The 18699-nt window shown below is 50.9% G+C and overlaps 2 protein-coding genes across 7 annotated transcripts in view; one reads left to right on the forward strand and one right to left on the reverse strand.

The window, feature by feature from the left end:
- Nucleotides 1–7167, reverse strand: part of LSM12 (LSM12 homolog) — a 31921-nt gene extending 24754 nt beyond the window's left edge. Inside the window, exons 1-2 of one of the 4 annotated variants that reach the window (XM_055257004.2) lie at nt 6897–7167; nt 4256–4389 (exon numbers count right to left, since the gene is read on the reverse strand). In XM_055257004.2, coding sequence (XP_055112979.1) covers nt 4256–4389; nt 6897–7020 — 258 coding nt within the window. In that variant the 5' untranslated portion in view covers nt 7021–7167. The remainder of the gene's footprint in view (nt 1–4255; nt 4390–6896) is intronic. The other 3 variants (XM_055257003.2, XM_055257002.2, XM_055257005.2) reach the window with 3 other exon arrangements.
- A 3964-nt stretch (nt 7168–11131) lies between these two features.
- Nucleotides 11132–16758, forward strand: G6PC3 (glucose-6-phosphatase catalytic subunit 3). 3 transcript variants are annotated; one of them, XM_055256296.1, is made up of 6 exons: nt 11132–11601; nt 14574–14680; nt 15096–15186; nt 15385–15503; nt 15726–15867; nt 16097–16758. In XM_055256296.1, exons 1-6 carry the CDS (start codon nt 11384–11386, stop codon nt 16458–16460), a joined length of 1041 nt encoding a protein of 346 aa, XP_055112271.1. In that variant the 5' UTR covers nt 11132–11383; the 3' UTR covers nt 16461–16758. The 3 variants fall into 3 exon arrangements, with proteins under 3 accessions (XP_055112271.1, XP_055112272.1, XP_063485205.1); XM_063629135.1 differs by having other exon boundaries at nt 11283–11660; XM_055256297.1 differs by lacking the exon at nt 15385–15503 and having other exon boundaries at nt 11272–11601.
- The last annotated feature ends 1941 nt before the right edge of the window (nt 16759–18699 follow it).

Here is an 18699-nt window from a genome sequence, read left to right on the forward strand (position 1 = left end):
AATATTATAATAATCCCTGCTCTATAATCATAACCTAGGAAAAACCAGGCCATACAGAGATAGGAGCTGAGGGGACATAGTGAGGTGTGACCAGAAGACAGGAGTGCGAGCCTTCTGTTATGCCTGGACAGGGCTCCTTGGTCTAGCGGTGATGCCAGCATCTGGGAAGATGCCTATTGCCAGGTGGACCCTGGTCTAGCGGTAGCAAAAGGTGTCAAGGAACAACACCTGCTACTTAGTAGACCAGGAAAGGGAGTCACCTTTTCCCCGGGGGATTTTAGAGAAGACTCTGCTCCTCCACCTCTTGTGGAGGGCCTGACACCAGTCAGGCTTTCCCGCAGTTATCCGGAGACCTAACCGTCTCCCTGTGATGCTGTGCTTCAGTGGTCACACTCTTAGTCCACCTTCATGTTCCATCCTGTACACTTGGCTCTGCTTTCTAGACAGCAGTAGTAAATTAGTGAAAGTACTCAAAGTCTCTGATACGTAGAAATAATGGCGTAAGCTGTCTTTCTCTTTGTCTTCTCTCTCTCTGCCTCGGCTGCCAGGCAGGGAAGGGCCCCCTGTCCAGTGGACACGTGACCCACGTGACCTTACCTATCATTGGAGAAGACTCACATTCTTTACCCTGCCCCTTTTGCTTTGTATACAATAAATAACAGCGAAGCCAGACATTCGGGGCCACTACCGGTCTCCGCGCATTGGTGGTAGTGGTCCCCTGGGCCCAGCTGCCTTTTCTTTCTTTTATCTGTCTTGTGTCTTTATTTCTACACTCTCTCATCGCCGCACATGGGGAGAGACCCACCAACCCTGTGGGGCTGGACCCTACAGGCACAGTGGCTCACGCCTGTAATCCCAGCACTTTGGGAGGCTGAGGCGGGCGGATCACCTCAGGTCGGGAGTCTAAGACCAGCCTGACCAACATGGAGAAACCCCGTCTCTACTAAAAATACAAAATTAGCTGGGTGTGGTTGTGCATGCCTGTAATCCCAGCTACTCGGGAGGCTGAGGCAGGAGAATCACTTGAACTCGGGAGGCGGAGGTTGCGGTGAGCCGAGGTTGCGCCATTGCACTCCAGCCTGGGCAACAAGAGTGAAACTCCATCTCAAAAAGAAAAAAAAAAAAAAAACCCAAGGAATAAATTATTTCACAAGTCTATTAAAATTTCATGAGCTTATAGAAGACACCCAAAGAGCTCCCATACTCTGGTAGAAGGTATATTACTAAGCTAGGGTTTCAAAAACCTATAAGCTTCAAAGAATGGGACATCCCATATAAGACAACACCCATATGAACTCAATAGCCTTCCAAATCTGTCCCTGGCCATCACTAAAAAATGTGTGGCATTTCCCTAGAATCTGACAAGATAGGAACTCCAGATCTGAGGTAACGACATTCACTAGCCTCAGCCTCAGTTACTCTCTATTATTTTAGTTGCCTAAGTGTTTCCTTGCTTTGCTGAACTGTACAGAACACACCACATTCCCAAGAGAGGCAAAGTAATACCATTATTGCAAGGCTCCTCTACAGGGAAAAACCTCCACCACATTAATTCAAGAGACTTAATGAAAGGCACCTGCTACTAAAATCAGAGGCATAACTTATTCATCCAACAAATATTTATTAAATACTCTGTGCAAGGCTCTGTATATTCAATAGTAAATAAAATAGGTATGGTTCCCATCCCTGCAGAATAAAGTTTAGTGAGACAGACACTAGACAAGTAAACAAATACATAATTACAAAAAAAGCTATGGCCAGGCGCGGTGGCTCATGCCTGTAATCCCAGCACTTTGGGAGGCCGAGGCGGGCGGATCACAAGGTCAGGAGATTGAGACCATCCTGGCTAACACAGTGAAACCCCATCTCTACTAAAAATACAAAAAAGTTAGCCGGGTGTGGTGTCGGGCGCCTGTAGTCCCAGCTACTAGGGAGGCTGAGGCAGGAGAATGGTGTGAACCCGGGAGGCGGAGCTTGCAGTGAGCCAAGATGGCGCCACTGCACTCCAGCCTGGGCGACAGAGCAAGACTCCCTCTCAAAAAAAAAAAAAGCTATGAATAGGGTAACCTAATCTATACCTGTTGTCCCAGTGTACAATAAAAGCATTCCCCTTTACTCTCAAAAATGTCCCAGGTTTGGCCGGGTACGGTGGCTCACGCCTGTAATCCCAGCACTTTGGGAGGCCGAGGCGGGTGGATCACGAGGTCAGGAGATTGAGACCATCTTGGCTAACATGGTGAAACGCTGTCTCTACTAAAAATACAAAAAAGTAGCTGGGTGTGGTGGTGGGCACCTGTAGTCCCAGCTGCTTGGGAGGCTGAGGCAGGAGAATGGCATGAACCTGGGAGGCGGAGGTCGCAGTGAGCCGAGATCACGCCACTGCACTCCAGCCTGGGCGACAGAGCAAGACTCCATCTCAAAAAAAAAAAAAAAAAAAAAAAAAAAAGTCCCAGGTTGGACTACAAATGATATGGTCACCTTAACTGTGAAGGACAAGGTACTATGAGAATAATGCAGGCAAATTATTTTAGCCTGGGTGATCAGAGAAGACTTCTTGGAAGACGTGCCATTTAACTGAGTCCTGATGGGTGGTAAGGCTCCAGTCATTCTGGAAGGAAAAATGTTCCAAGTACAGGGGACAGCACAGGCTATGACAGAGCTTGGGGCATTATTATCATCAACATCAATTTTGACTAAATAAATGGAACTGTCAAAAAAGTGACTTAGGGCCGAGCATGGTGGCTCACAGGTAATCCCAGCACTCTGGGAGGCCAAGGCAGGCAGATCACTTGAGGTCAGAAGTTCAAGACCAGCCTGGCCAGCATGGTGAAACCCCATCTCTACTAATAATACAATAATTGAGCCAGGAGCGGTGGCTCACACCTATAATCTTACCACTTTGGGAGGCCGAGGCAAGCGGATTGCCTGAGCTCAGGAGTTCAAGACCAGCCTGGGCAACACAGTGAAACCCCGTCTCTACTAAAATAAAACAAATTAGCCAGGTGTGACAGTGTGCGCCTGTCTCCAAAAAAAAAAAAATCTGACCAGGCATGGTGGCACACACCTGTAGTCCCAACTACTCCAGAGGCTGAGGCATGAGAATCACTTAACCCGGGAGGCGGATGCTACAGTGAGCCGAGATCGTGTCACTGCACTCCAGCCTGGGCGACAGAGAGAGACTCTCTCAAAAAAAAAAGGCCGGGCGCAGTGGCTCAAAAAAAAAGAAAGACTTGGGCAGGTGTGGTGACGCATGCATGTAATCCCAGCTACTCATAAGGCTAGGCAGAAGGGTCACTTGAGCCCAGGCGTTCAAGTTCAACCTGGGCAACAAAGCGAGACCCTGTCTCACACATACACACACAAAGGTGACTTGGGGGTTCCCAGAGATCAACTCGTATGTGCAAGATTAAAATACGCTAAGCATGTAATTGTTAGAACTCAAAATTCAAACATAAAGACAAAAAAGAACCTTTAAGACAGTGGCTTTCAAACTTTTATAAGTCATGAAACCCTCCGAGAATCTGAAAAACACTTTAGATCTTCACGCAGAAAATGCATATATTCACGTATGCACACATCCACATATACACAATTTGAAGACGTTCATAGGTAACGCCACCACCCAAACCCCAGCAGCACCATTAGTTCGTCATGAACTCCAAGATTTAAAAAGTCCTCTTTCATAAAGGCAGAAGCAAGCTCTCAACTTATCTGGGAGTTAAGCTATTTCTTTTTTTTTTTTTTTTTTTTTTTTTTTTTTTTTTTTTTTTGAGATGGAGTCTGGCTCTGTCGCCCAGGCTGGAGTGCAGTGGCGCGATCTCGGCTCACTGCAAGCTCCGCCTCCCGGGTTCACGCCATTCTCCTGCCTCAGCCTCCCTAGTAGCTGGGACTACAGGCGCCCGCCACCGCGCCCAGCTAATTTTTTGTATTTTTAGTAGAGACGGGGTTTCACCGTGTTAGCCAGGATGGTCTCGATCTCCTGACCTCGTGATCCGCCCGCCTCGGCCTCCCAAAGTGCTGGGATTACAGGCGTGAGCCACCGCGCCCGGCCGAGTTAAGCTATTTCTTAAGATCTACTGATAACATCCACGAATAAAGAGAAAAACTAAACGTACGTTTTTTAAAAAGGTATCAGAACAAACAATTTTAACCCAATTAAAAAAAATGAAAAATAGACAACAATGTATCACCAAGACTCAATGAGACTCATCTTTCCCATCATTTTAGAGAGCCAGATCTGCCCTTGAGTCCTTACCTTACTAACATTGAGTGAAGCTAGGGGAGGAGGGGTTTCTGTTCGGTCATTAATTATTTCCACTTCTGAAACATACTGTAAGTTTATGAGCAAGATGTCTGCATGGTTGGGCTTTCCACTGGAAGAGGGACATTCTGGTGAGAAAAAAAAAAGTTAAGGAAAAATAGGACAAGCAGAGGTACTGACACATCCCAAAAGGGGCATAGAAAACACAATTCACACAAGGCTTGTAAAAGGCAGGCCAGGAGCATGAGGGCCTTATAAGAATCACACTTCTCAGGAAATCTCTGCCTGTCACCTTCCTCCTGCCCAAATCCTTGGAAGCTTCCAAAGGAGTTCTGTCACCTTCTCTCTACTGGCTTTATGGAGAGGCATAATGCAGATTTAATGCATTTGTCTTGACCTATGAGCCAGACAAAAGAGCTAGACCTTTCTGTTCTTCGTATAATACTCTCTGTGTCTGCACAGTATTCTTTCTACTCTTTCAGATGTGAGCTTTCCCATTTTGCAGAGGAGAAAACTACGCATTGGAAAGGAAATTCACCCAAGGTGACCCAGCTAGTTAATCCATTCATTCATTCACATACTCATTCTCCAACCATTTAAGAGCCTACTGTATGTCAATTAAAAGTTGAGTAATTCAGCCAGGCGCTTACGCCTGTAATTTCAACACTTTGGGAGGCTGAGGCAGGCAGATTACTTGAGGTCAGGAGATCAAGACCAGCCTAGCCAACATGGCAAAACCCAGTCACTACCAAAAAAAACAAAAAAAAATTAGCCGGGTGTGGTGGCACATGCCTGTAATCCCAGCTACTCTGGAGCCTGAGGCAGGAGAAACACTTGAACATGGGAGGCGGAGGTTGCAGTGAGTCGAGATGGTGCCACTGCACTTCAGCCTAGGTGACAGAGCGAGACTCCGTCTCAAAAAAAAAAAAAAAAAGTAATTCCTAGTTCCAAGACCCTTCCAACTAAACCACTCATGTAAAAGGGCTTATTTCTTCCAGGTGTAACCTCTTATTTTTTAAAAAAGCAACTATTCTTAGGCCAGGCGCGGTGGTTCATGCTGGTAATCCCAGCACTTTGGGAGGCTGAGGCGGGTGGATCACCAGGTCAGGAGATCAAGACCATCCTGGCTAACACGGAGAAACCCTGTCTCTACTAAAAATACAAAAAATTAGCCGGGCATGGTGGCGTATGCCTGTAATCCCAGCTACTCGGGAGGCTGAGGCAGAAGAATCGCTTGAACCCAGGAGGCGGAAGTTGCAGTAAGCTGAAATCACGCCATTGCACTCCAGCCTGGACAACAAGAGTGAAACTCCGTCTCAAAAAAAAAAAAAAAAAAAAAAGCCAGGCGGTGGCTCAGGCTTGTGATTCCAGCACTTTGGGAGGCTGAGGCCAGATCACGAGGTCAGAAGTTCGAGACCATCCTGGCCAACATGGTGATACCCCATCTCTGTTTAAAAATATATATATACAAAAATTAGCTGGGCGTGGTGGCGCGTGCCTGTAATCCCAGCTACTCCGGAGGCTGAGACAGGAGAATCGCTTGAACCAGGGAGTCGGAGGTTGCAGTGAGCCGAGACTGCGCCACCGCACTCCAGCCTAGCGACAGAGCGAGATTCCATCTTAAAAAAAAAAAAGATGCCATAAAAAATTACTCCTCCAAAAAAAAATTTCAATAAACCCACCTGTAGCTCACATAAAAAGGGAAGCCGTGGCACATTTATCCCAACAAGGAAGTGTTTCATTTCCAAGACTGAGTTTCCTGGAGTAATTCAGAAGTCATTTCCACCCCAAAGAAGCAGGCCAGCTTTTCCAGTCAGTTTAACATTGCTACTTTCAAAAGGGAGGCTACTACTACGTAAAAGGACTCCATGTGCTGGACTGATCAAGGCAGCATGAGAACTTCACTCTTTCACCTGTAACTCACACATCCCCAACCCACATAAGCCCCTGGCAAGCCCTCTCTGGAACACGTTTCCAATGCAAACATCCCCTAAACAGCAATTTCCAAATGACCGAGAAGCCTAAAAATCAGCACAGCCCCCCCCACCACACATACACACGCATCAGCGAAACAAGCCACTATCCCCAGTTCAGATACAAACTCTGCCCTGAACTTACTCTCCCCCAAAACAGGCAAGGACCAATTTGGTCACCATCCCACCGCCCTTCCTTGGACGAAATCTCATCAGTGCACATGCCCTCCTAAATTCCATACCTTTGCCCTACCAGCAGTTCCTTACCCTAAACACCCCTCTTCATAATATTTCACCCGCCCCTCCTTTCCATCCGGGCTCCAATCCACCAGCCCCCTCCCACCACCACCCCCTCTCCTAATCACTGTGTCCCCTCTCATAACGTTCCCCCCGAAAAGCCATCCCCGTGTCAAGCGCTCCTCCACCCACTGATCCTCGGTAAAGCCCCAGCTCCTTCAAGGGGAGACAGGATCCCCAAAGCTGACCGAAGGGCCCGCGGGAGGGGGAGGGGAGCTCAGGGCCGTGCGCATGCGCCCCGGGTGCCGCGGTAGCCGGTCGCCCCTAGGCCCGGAGAGAGCCCCAGCCGCCGCCGTCGTCCCCCACCCCCCGACCACCGCACCTACACGCCGGCCCGGACTCGGGCTTCACGCAGAGAAGGATACTTAAAGCCAGCATTTTGGATTGGTAGTCAAAGGCTACCACCTCGCCCTGCAGCCGCTGCTCCTGGCACGTCCGGCACGACACCTGGCTCCCAACGCTGAAGTACTCGCCCGGAGGAGCCGCCATCTTGGGAGTGCAGCCGCGGCCGGCGGCGGCGGCGGCAGCAGCGGGCGAAAGCCGGGCCCCCAGTGAGCGCCGCGACGCGACGCCGCGCACGGAGCGTGCTTGCGTCACACGCCGGGGCGTGGCCTGGCGCTGGGTGGGGCGGGAGCCTAGGTGGACTAAGAAAGAAGAGGAAATAAAGGGGAATCTGAAAAATATTTGTATAGCTGCATCCGCTCGGTTAAGTGCTTGTAGAGTCCATTTTAGAAGTTAAGGATAAATGACCTACGTGGAATGAAAAGGGGAAAGAGGAGGGAGGTGCAGTCTCCATTATATGCACACCTTCCACACAAGAGTTTAATGAATGAATTTTATAAAATATGTTAACCCCATTTTGCATATGAGGAATCAGAGCCTCAGAGGACTTAATGATACTTGGACAAGATGATTATAACGGCCGGGAGCGGTGGCTCACGCCTGTAATCCCAGCACTTTGGGAGGCCGAGACGGATGGATCACCTGAGGTCAGGGGTTCGAGACCAGCCTGGCCAACATGGCGAAACCCCATCTCTACTAAAAATACAAAAATTAGCCGGGTATGGTGGCGCGTGCCTGTAATCCCAGCTACTGGGGGACTGAGGCTGGAGGATCTCTTGAACCTGGAAGGTGGAGGTTGCACTGAGCCAAGATTGTGCCACTGCACTCTAGCCTGGGCAACAGTGAGACTCTGTCTCAAAACAAACAAAAAAAGATGATTATAACTACAGAGTGATAGTGGAAAGAACATTGGTTGTGGAGTTAGATAAGCCGGAACCAGAATCTGAGGTCAGCGTCTTACTAAATCACCTGACCTTGAGCAAGCAAATTACCTGATTCTGTTTCTTCATAGGCATTTGTATTGTCACTTCTTGAGCATCTAACAGCCCTTTGAGGTAGGAATCAATGTCCTCCTTTTACATAAACTAAGTTTTAGACTAAATTTGTCCACGGTTCCACAACTAGCAAAAACAGTCTGCCTATTTCCAAGGACAGTGCTATTTACTGCTATACTCTGTTAGATAATAATACCTACCTCATAGTTAGGAGGTTTAAATGCGATAACGTGTATAAGTGCATGGCACGTACTAGGTCTTTAATAAATGGTAGTTCCCCCTTAGTCACCCATCACTCTTAGAAGTCAAGACACTTCCCCTTCTCCCTTTTTGCCCTCTCTCCCAGAAAGTCAGGCAAAAGGCAGGAATGAGGAGCAGAGGATAGTGACAAAAAGGGGCTTGGAGGAGGGGTTTTGCGCCCCTGCCCTTTAGTGTCCATCTGATATACAAAACAGTCGTTTTCTTAATCTTATGCAAAGGACTATGCGCGTGCATTTTCAAGCCCTACTACCACCAATGGCTGTCGCTAACCCACCCACCCCTCACTATAGAAATTTTGGATCCTCGCTTCACGTATAAGAATCAGGTTGACCTTTCTGTAGTCCAGAGAGAGGCAAAGGGCCAGTCTTGGCGCGGCTTAACCTGAACAAAGTTCAAAAGTATTTCCTTGCCCTCCAAGAAACATAAACTTCCTGGTGTTGGAAGTATTGATACACTCATTATAATAGGAATAAAAATTCTGCTCCTTCATAGTGTGCTTTTTCAGAGAACTTTTTTTTTTTTTTTTTTTTTGAGATAGAGCCTTGTTCTGTCACCCAGACTGGAGTGCAATGGTGCCATCTCGGCGCACTGCAACCTGCACCTCCCAGGTTCAAGTGATTCTCCTGCCTCAGCTTCCTGAGTAGCTGGGATTATAGGCGCAAGCCACCATGCCTGGCTAATTTTTGTACTTTTAGTAGAGATGGGGTTTCACCATGTTGGCCAGGCTGGTCTCAAACTCCTGGGCTCAAGCAATCTTCCCGCCTTGGGCGGCCTCTCAAAGTGCTGGGATTCCGGGCGTGAGCCATTGTGGCCGGCCTCAGAGAACTTTCATGCCTCTCATCCTTGTTCTGGCCCCCATAATAAATCATACATAATTGCCATTCCAGTTTTCCACTTTTTATATGGAATCGTGATTATAGGTTTTCATGCAAGCCTTCTAGGAGCCATTAGGAAAGGCCTTCTTAGAGGAAATGAAAAATCCCTACTGAGACCTGAAGGATTGGCAAGGAAAAAGAGTGGCCATGTTCCAGGCAGAGGGAACTGCATGGGCCAGGACCCCTAAGAGGAGAGAACTTGGTGATTTCAAGGAATGTATGGCTCAGAAATATTACAAAGCGGAGTGCGGGAGTAGGCTGCTGAAGGTTGAGGGCAAACTTTCAAAGACTCAGTAAACAATGTAGGCTTTCTCCTTGGGCAATTAAAAAACTGCCTAGTATTTTCCGGGCGCACTGGCTCACGCCTGTAATTCCAGCACTTTGGGAGACCGAGGCAGGTGGATCACGAGGTCATGAGATCGAGACCATCCTGGCTAACATGGTGAAACCCCGTCTCTACTAAAAATACTAAAAATTAGCCAGGTGTGGTGGTGGGTGCCTGTAGTCCCAGCTACTCGGGAGGCTGAGGCAGGAGAATGGCATGAACCCGGGAGGCAGAGGTTGCAGTGAGCTGAGATCGCGCCACTGCACTCCAGCCTGGGGGACAGAGCAAGATTCTATCTCAAAAAAAAAAGGACTTCCTGGTGTTGGAGGTATTGGTATAATCATTGTAATAGGAATAAAAATTCTGTTCACTACAAAGGCAATAAACGAAGATTTATATCCAGCTTCCCTCCCTTACACCTTTTTTTTTTTTTTGAGACAGAATTTCGCTCTTGTTGCCCAAGCTGGAATGCAATGGTACAATCTCGGCTCACTGCAACCTCCACATCCTGGGCTCAAGCGATTCACCTCCCTCAGCCTCCTGAGTAGCTGGGATTACAGGCATGTGCCACCACACCCAGCTAATTTTGTGTTTTTAGTAGAGACACAGTTTCTCCACGTTGGTCAGACTGGTCTCCAACTCCTGACCTCAGGTGATCCACCTGCCCTGGCCTCCCAAAGTGCTGGGATTACAGGGGCGAGCCACTGTGCCCAGCACCTTTTTTTTTATTTGAGATAGAGTCTCGCCCTGTCGCCCAGGCTGGAGTGCAGTGGTGCCATCTCGGCTCACCGCAACCTCCACCTCCCGGGTTCAAGCGATTCTCCTGCTTCATCCTCCCTAGTAGTTGAGACTACAGGCGCATGCCCCCACGCCCAGCTAATTTTTGTATTTTTAGTAGAGATGGGGTTTATCTATGTTGGCCAGGCTGGTCTGGAACTCCTGACCTTGTGATCAGACCGCCTCAGCCTCCCAAAGTTCTGGGATTACAGGTGTGAGTCACCGCGCCTGGCAAAAAATAAAATAAAATAAAATAAACTTTTCAAGAACAAAGTTGATTGAGGTAGGAAGAAACTAAGGAGACACTGTTCAACAGTCTTCTAGGCAGGACCTCGCCTAGAATAGCTGAGATTTCTATTTTCTATGTGAGTTCCCCCAGATGACTGTTTCAAACTCTGTCGCGGGTGTGTGCCAATCCTCTTCCCATACGAACACTGTTACTATCTCTTGGTTTCATCTGCCTCAGCAGGGTTTTGGATGGCAGGAGAATGGGGGTGGGGGAAGCAAGGGAAGAACTGGAAGGAAGTGTGACTTTGTGCTATATGTGAGAATTCGCCTTTTTAGGGAAGACCCCTCAAAATCAAGAGACTTATCTGTCAGCCTCCAAATTAATAGCAGGCGAATTAGAAAGGGGGAGTCTTGAGGTGGGGGAGGAAGGGGTGAACTGATTAGGGGTGTATGCAAATTTAGGATCCCGCTTCGGCTCCCAGGAGGAGGGCTGTCTGCAGCCTTTTCTCCAAAGGATCTCAGATTTTTTCTTTTTTCTTTTTTTTTTTTTTTGGTGGGTATTGGTACTGGAGAAGAGAGGTCCGGTCGGGAAAGAATCCCGGCCCTGGAGATTATATATCCGCCTTCGCATCAGCAGAGCAGGGACGCTAGGAGCGCGGGCGGCCCGCCGGCTAGTCCGTCCCCTGACCCGGAACCGCACTGGTGCCGCCACTAGCCTGCTGCCCACGTGCCGGCAACAACGGCCACGTGGGGCCCCGAGGAAACGCCTTTACAAAGGTTTGTCCCCTACGCTGCCCAGTAGGGAGGAAAACCGGAGGAGAGCGCAGAAGGAAACAGTACCGGCTGGAGGCCGGTCTTGCAGGAGCCAGGGACTGCCGGGGGCGGGGCAGGGGCGGGGCCGGGGCGGGGCTTGGTGGTGACCGCTGGCGGGGCGGGGCCTGGGACTAGAGGGGTGGGCTTTGGAGATCAGCGGGCCGACGCTGCTTCGTTGACTGGACTCTGGTTTCCGCCCTGGAGCAATCCCTGGCCTGGTCGGCAGCTGGGCCGCCATGGAGTCCACGCTGGGCGCGGGCATCGTGATAGCCGAGGCGCTACAGAACCAGCTAGCCTGGCTGGAGAACGTGTGGCTCTGGATCACCTTTCTGGGCGATCCCAAGATCCTCTTTCTGTTCTACTTCCCCGCGGCCTACTACGCCTCCCGCCGTGTGGGCATCGCGGTGCTCTGGATCAGCCTCATCACCGAGTGGCTCAACCTCATCTTCAAGTGGTGAGACAGAGAAGCCCTCCGGCATCATGGTCCCCACCCCCGAGGGCCCTGAGTCATGTGTAAGCCTTGGTCTCTTTCAGCAACTGTCTCAAGGGCCTTGCCACCCCTACTCTGTAGTCCCTGATTTTTTTTTCCCCTTGAGCATCTTTGTGCAGTTTGGACTCAAACCTCAGAGTCCAACCATCCTACTCATTAGACTAGTGTTCTTCAAACTGGTCTGATCGAAAAATCACCTAAGGGGCGTGTCTAAAATGTAAATATCCCATCCTCATCTCACACTAATTTAGAAACTCCAAGGGGTTGGGAATTTATTTTTTATTTTTTATTTTTGGTTTATGGGAATTCATATTTTAACAAATATCTATGGTGATTTAAGTAGTGGAGAGTCCTACCTCTCAACTCACTTTTTCATTCATCTATTCATTCATTTGCTATAATTTTTCAGAAGCATGCTTTGTGCTGGGCATCACAGTAGCTGCTAAGGACAGAGACACCTTGCAGATTAAGGTGTGGTCCCTGGACCATGCCCAACGGCATAGGCAGCACTTGAAAACTAGCTAGAAATGCAGACTCTCAGGCCCTGGGCCAGAGCTACTGAATCAAAATCTGCATTATAACAAGGTTCCCAGGTGATTCCCTGTGCGTATGCAGTAAAGTTTGGGCTAAAGCACTGCTTTCCAGGGAACACTTTCTCTTCTTTCTCTTTCATTCACCAGTAGACTCTTCACACTGAGACTTAGAAGCCAGGAATCCCAGGGACATGGGTGGAGGCCCTGTGGCCCTTGGGGCTGGGCATGCAGCCACACCTCCCCTCACCTCAGCCTCTGTTGCCAGATCCTCAGCCTGGGGGAAGGAAGGGAGGCTTATAGGAGGTATTTCAGTGGGCCGGAATGACTTGCTGAAAAACAACATAGAGTTCCCCTCCCTTCCACTCTTTTCCACGAGGGCCTCATCCTTATGTAAAGGGAACCACAGTGGTCTTTTCACTTCTTTCTTGCCTAATTGCCGTTTGCTTTGTGCTCTCTCCTCCCTCAAAGTCTGTATAAGCCTCCCCCTCTAGTGCTTGTCCCCCAAAGATCACAATCTCCTTCAGACACTATTAATGTCCCCCAAGTGGCAAAGTCCCTATTCATTTTCATTTTCTTTTTCTTTTTTTTTTTTTTTTTGAGACGGAGTCTCACTCAGTCACCCAGGCTGGAGTGCAGTGGCACGATCTCAGCTTATTGCAAGCTCCGCCTCCCGGGTTCACGCCATTCTCCTGCCTCAGCCTCCCAAGTAGCTGGGATTACAGGCGTGTGCCACCACACTCAGCTGATTTTTGTATTTTTAGTAGAGAAGGGGTTTTGCCTTGTTGGCCAGGCTGGTCTCAAACTCCTGACCTCAGGTGATCTGTGTGCTTCAGCCTCCCAAAGTGCTGGGATTATAGGCATGAGCAACCTAGCATTCTTTTTTTTTTTTTTTTTTTCTTTTTGAGATGGAGTCTTGCTCTGTTGCCCAGGCTGGAGTGCAATGGCATGATCTTGGCTCACTGCAACCTCTGTCTCTCAGGTTCAAGAGATTCTTCTGCCTCAGCCTCCCCAGTAGCTGGGATTATAGGCACCCACGACCACACCCGGCTAATTTTTGTATTTTTAGTAGAGACACGGTTTCGCCTTGTTGGCCAGGCTGGTCTCGAACTCCTGGCCTCAAGTGATCCATCCTCCTCTGCCTCCCAAAGTGCTACGATTACAGGCGTGAGCCACCACACCTGGCACCCCCGTTCATTTTCTGTGTGAGCACTTGATGTATAGTAGGCTCGGTTTTCAGAGGGGAGAGGCAAGTGCCTTCTGTATCTCCCTTCCCAGCACGTGGCTTCCTGCCAGCATCTCTTTTGCTATCCCATCTTTTCTCTTTCTGGCCACAGCAGCCTCTTCATTGTGTGGTTCCCAGGGCCCAGCCAAGCACTTGCTAGACCAGAGGATTTTGACATTTTTTTGTCTTCCTTATTCTTTCTCAGCCTTCTCTGTCCATTTCCCACTCCCATTTTCAGACCTGAGAGGCTCACCTAAATAATTTAGGTGTGGATAATTCAGGATGTAACTGGGGACATGGAGGCAGGGATAGCAAGAGGGTTAGTGAGGGCCTGGGGGAGAGAGCCGGGTCCTGGGCTCTCTGTGGATGATAAGAGCTGGCCCTGCAGTGAGAGGGGGTAGAGTGGGACAGCTGAGTATCTCAGAGCACACACACATGCTTACCACAATCTCTTGCCTCTGTATCAGTTTCATTTTTTATTTTATTTACTTTTTCTTTTTTTGAGACAGGATCTCACTCCATCACCAGGCTGGTGTACAATGGCACAATCACAGCTCACTGCAGCCTCAACCTCCTGGGCTCAAGTGATCCTACTTCAGCCTCTGGAGTAGCAGGGACTACAGGCGCACTCCACGATGCCTGGCTAATTTTTGTTATTTTTTGTAGAGATGGAGTTTTGTCATGTTGCCCAGGCTATTCTCGAACTCCTGGGCTCAAGTGATCTGCCCGTCCAACCTCCCAAGTAGCTGAGACTATAGGTGTGCACCACCACTTCCAGCTAATTTTTTTGTTTTTGTTCAATCTGGGTCTTGCTATGTTGCCCAGTCTGGTCATGAACTCCTGGCTTCAAGTGATCCTCCAGCTAAGGCCTCCGAAAGTACTGGGATTACAGTCATGAGCCACTGCACCTGTCCCCAGACTAGTTTTTAAAAACAGTGTTTCCACAGGCTCTGAAGGTTAGGAAAAAAAAAGAAAAGAAACAGTGTGCTTTCTTTCTCCTGTTCTAAGATAGAAAACCATGGCAAGGTATCCATGGATACCTTGAGAGCAGTGGACAGAATCGTAGTCCCTTTTTGACTTCACCCTTCGGGTCCTCCAGAGTACTCCATGTCCTGCCCACCTCGTACCCCCCCTGGCTGTGTGTGCATGTGGAAAGTCATCTTGCATCTGTTCTCTTCCAGGTTTCTTTTTGGAGACAGGCCCTTTTGGTGGGTCCATGAGTCTGGGTACTACAGCCAGGCTCCAGCCCAGGTTCACCAGTTCCCCTCTTCTTGTGAGACTGGTCCAGGTGGGAAGCCTCAAACATTCTCCCTTTCCCAATGTGGTTAGGGTACGGGTGAACATTTCAGAGTACTTTTCAGCCTGGGTGGCCCAACCAAAGGACCAGCCTCTCAATTACTGGCCCAGAGAACAAAGGAACCCCAGGGAGACCAAGCTGAGTTATGGGAGGAGGGCACTCGTGCTATGTACCAGCTGCCCACCTTGTATAGAGTACGGCCAAGAGACACAGATCAGGACAGAAACCTGGGCGCAGTGACCTCAGGTGGCAGTAAAAAGGCCTCAGAGCAGAGCGAGTTATGGATCAGTGCTGGGGAAAAGCTCTCTTCTCAGCCAGGAGAGGCAGCTGTATTACTGAGGCATCACCAGAAGCCCCAGGGTTCTGCCTCCATCTTCTCACCATGAGCTTCTGGATTTGCTGGCAGGCAGCCCTTCTGGACACTGCATGATCACAGGAGCAGCCCTCTGGCCCATAATGACAGCCCTGTCTTCGCAGGTGGCCACTCGGGCCCGCAGGTATACCCTTGGCATTGCCCACCATTGGGAGCAGGGGTGATGGCACCCTGTACCTAAAAGACCCAGCAGCATGGCAGCCTGGGAGCTGGAGTTTTGGGGACGCTAGGTTGTGTGGTTCAACCATGGGGTACCTGGGTGCCGCAGGAGGCCAAGCTGTGTATGGACGCGCTCTGAGCTCCTTGCCTCTCTTCTTTCTAGCCGCTGGGTAAGGGTGATGCCTAGCCTGGCTTATTGCACCTTCCTTTTGGCGGTTGGCTTGTCGCGAATCTTCATCTTAGCACATTTTCCTCACCAGGTGCTGGCTGGCCTAATAACTGGTGAGCAACTGGGACAATGGGGTGGACTGAGAGGATGCCTTTGGCAGTGGGAGGATCAGTCTAGGATCTTCCCATCGCTCCCAGCTTCTGTAGAGCCCACCCCAGAGGCCCCCCGTTATGTCTCTGTTTGTTCTCTTGCCAAGCTGCACTGCAGCTGGGGGTCGGGGTGGGGAGGGTCATATCCCCAAACTCCTTGAAGCTGCCGTCATTCCGCTCTCCTAGGCGCTGTCCTGGGCTGGCTGATGACTCCCCGAGTGCCTATGGAGCGGGAGCTAAGCTTCTATGGGTTGACTGCACTGGCCCTCATGCTAGGCACCAGCCTCATCTATTGGACCCTCTTTACGCTCGGCCTGGATCTTTCTTGGTAAGTCTCGTTTTGAAGCCTGGGCAGGCTGGGCCCTGTCCTATCTCGCCTGCACCTAGCCTGATGTGTCTCTGGTTCATTATGGCTAAAAAAAGGACACATTACCTATTCACATAGACCCTCACAGGCACAAAACAGAACATGGGAGTGGGCCCCAAGGGCAGATGGCCAAGAGCCAGTGGCCTTCTATGTTCCAGCCTCTCCTGGCAAGAACTCTTCTTCCCCACAGGTCCATCAGCCTAGCCTTCAAGTGGTGTGAGCGGCCTGAGTGGATACACATGGATAGCCGGCCCTTTGCTTCCCTGAGCCGTGACTCAGGGGCTGCCCTGGGCCTAGGCATTGCCTTGCACTCTCCCTGCTATGCCCAGGTGCGTCGGGCACAGCTGGGAAATGGCCAGAAGATAGCCTGCCTTGTGCTGGCCATGGGGCTGCTAGGCTCCCTGGACTGGCTGGGCCACCCCCCGCAGATCAGCCTCTTCTACATTTTCAATTTCCTCAAGTACACCCTCTGGCCATGCCTAGTCCTGGCCCTCGTGCCCTGGGCAGTGCACATGTTCAGTGCCCAGGAAGCACCGCCCATCCACTCTTCCTGACTTCGTGTGCCTCCTTTCCTCTCCCTCCCACAAAGCCAACGCTCTGTGACCACCACACTCCAGGAGGCAGCCCCATCCCCTGCCAGCCCCTAAGTAGGCCCTCCCCTCCCTAAATCTGCTTCCCCACAACCTGGTCTTAGCCCCAAAGATGGGCCTTCTCTCTCCCAGATAAGCTGGTCCTCCCTCTGCCTTTCCTCTCAAGCCCCCAAAGAGCAAAGGCAACAGCAAGACCAGCGGGTTCCTGCAACACTGTGAGGGGCGGCCAAGGCGGCCCCAATAAAGCCCTTGAATACTTTGAGATTCCTTTCTTGCCTATGCGCACATCTCCACGGGCCTTGCCTGTGTGTGCACAAGTGGAACCTTTGCCAGGCTGCTCCAGTGGTCCCTGTGCCACATCCAGCCCTGTTTCCAGGGGCAGAGAGGCAGGAAGGGAGAGGGCTGTAAACTCAGGTGAGACCTCTCAGCCCTGGGTCCCCTGCCTCATCACTGCCTAGGCCACATGAGAGGTCCCATGAGATGCTGTGACTATATTCAGTGTAACCCTATCTTTCACTTACAGGACAGATCTTGCGCCCCAACCTCCAGTTTCCTAAATTGGCTTCTAGTCCAGGGGTTGGAGAAAAGAGTAGTGTTCTTGGCTAGGAAGGAGGATGAGAACCTCTACTCCATTTGGGAGCCCAGAGAATAGAGACATTGGCCCCAGAAGGCACTGCCAGAAACAAGTTTATTTACACAAGGACACACAGTGTAACGGGTTACAAAATACTTAACTGAAATCCATATCCAGGGAGACAAAGCAAGGAGTGGGTTTACATGAGAACCAGACCAGCCACAGGGAGAGAGTGGGTAAGGGCCCGGGAGCCTGGGGCTCAGCACAGAGAGGCCTAGTACACTGGGCCTAGCCCCATCCCCATCCCCCAGGAGGATCTAAAACAAACACACAAGCACACAATGAACCGATGATGCTGGGACTCCTGCCCCTCCCCTGGCTCCCTCAATCCTGCTCAGGCCCCCATAGGATAATAAATATGTAAACAGACTAGTGGGGCCCTGGGGATAGAAGGAGAGAAAGTATATGTGGTACTGGGGAGGAGGAAGAAGGAAGAGTCAGCCCCCTAGAAGCCACTTCCCGTCTTTGGTTTCCTACAGGCTGGATGGCATTCCCTGGAAGCCTTGTAGGCCCACAGCCCCTGGCAGGGCTCCTGGGAAAGAGAAGGGACAGCGCCCAGCCCCCTCCTGGTCTTAGCTCCCTTGGGCTGGTGGTCAGCAAAGGGAGCCCAGGAGGTATGGAAGCTCCAGCTGACAGCCAACTCCTGGATCCCTGGGTTCTGGCCTTACCCCTTCTAGAACCTCCATTCTCACCATCCCCAGGCTCCAAAGCAAAAGGCCCCAGGAGGGAGGTGAGCCCCTGCCCCTTCTCCCCGCAGCATGCTGGATCGCTGGGGAAATCTGGTCCTGACAGCAGGGGGGCTCTCACCAGCCTGGAGCCCCCCTGCAGGGACCACCTTCTCCCCCTGCCCAGGCTGTGCCAGCAGAGGGGCAGGGAGGCCATCCAAGTAAGGTGGGGAGCAGACCTGGTTCTGTGGCTCCTCCTGGCCCCTAAGAACCCAGGAAACCAGTCCTCTCCTTCCCCACACATTTTCACCCTCTCAGCCCCAGGGAAGGGGAAGCAGGGTGTGAGGAGTGTGAGGCAAGACAGCCCTCCTCACAGACTGCAGGCCACACCTTGGGCACCAGCCTCCCATCAGTGCTGAGACCAAGATGAAGGAGGAGGAGAGGGGTCTGTGCAGAGATGGTGAAGATGAAAGAAGGGGAAAGGGTGGAGAATCGCAGGGTGGGTGCCCACCTCCCCTCCACTCTGCATCTTAGACAGTAGTGGATCCTCCAGATCCTCCCCTGAGGCTGGAGAAGGGAGGAGGGTGAAATTAAGGCATTTCCCCCCAAGTCAGCTGAAACCAAGGCACCGACTTCGTGTTCCCTCCTCACTCGGGGGGCCCCAGAACTGGAGAGTACTGTCTGGGCCCCCATGCCCACCTTGAGCTGGCCCAGGCTCCAAGGGGGAAAAGGACAGAATGCAGGAAAATGGGTGGAGGGACACATGGGACAGGGCTGGGAAGACACCCCCACCCCCTGCAGAGGGAGCAGGCTTCTAGAGCTGAGGTGGAGGACACAGGGCTGGGGGCCTGAGGCAGCGTAGAGGAGCAGGAGGGGCAAGGCTGAGAGACCCACACGGCACACC

The sequence above is a fragment of the Symphalangus syndactylus genome, chromosome 20 (assembly GCF_028878055.3).
Source record: "Symphalangus syndactylus isolate Jambi chromosome 20, NHGRI_mSymSyn1-v2.1_pri, whole genome shotgun sequence".
In the NCBI taxonomy this organism is placed as follows: domain Eukaryota; kingdom Metazoa; phylum Chordata; class Mammalia; order Primates; family Hylobatidae; genus Symphalangus; species Symphalangus syndactylus.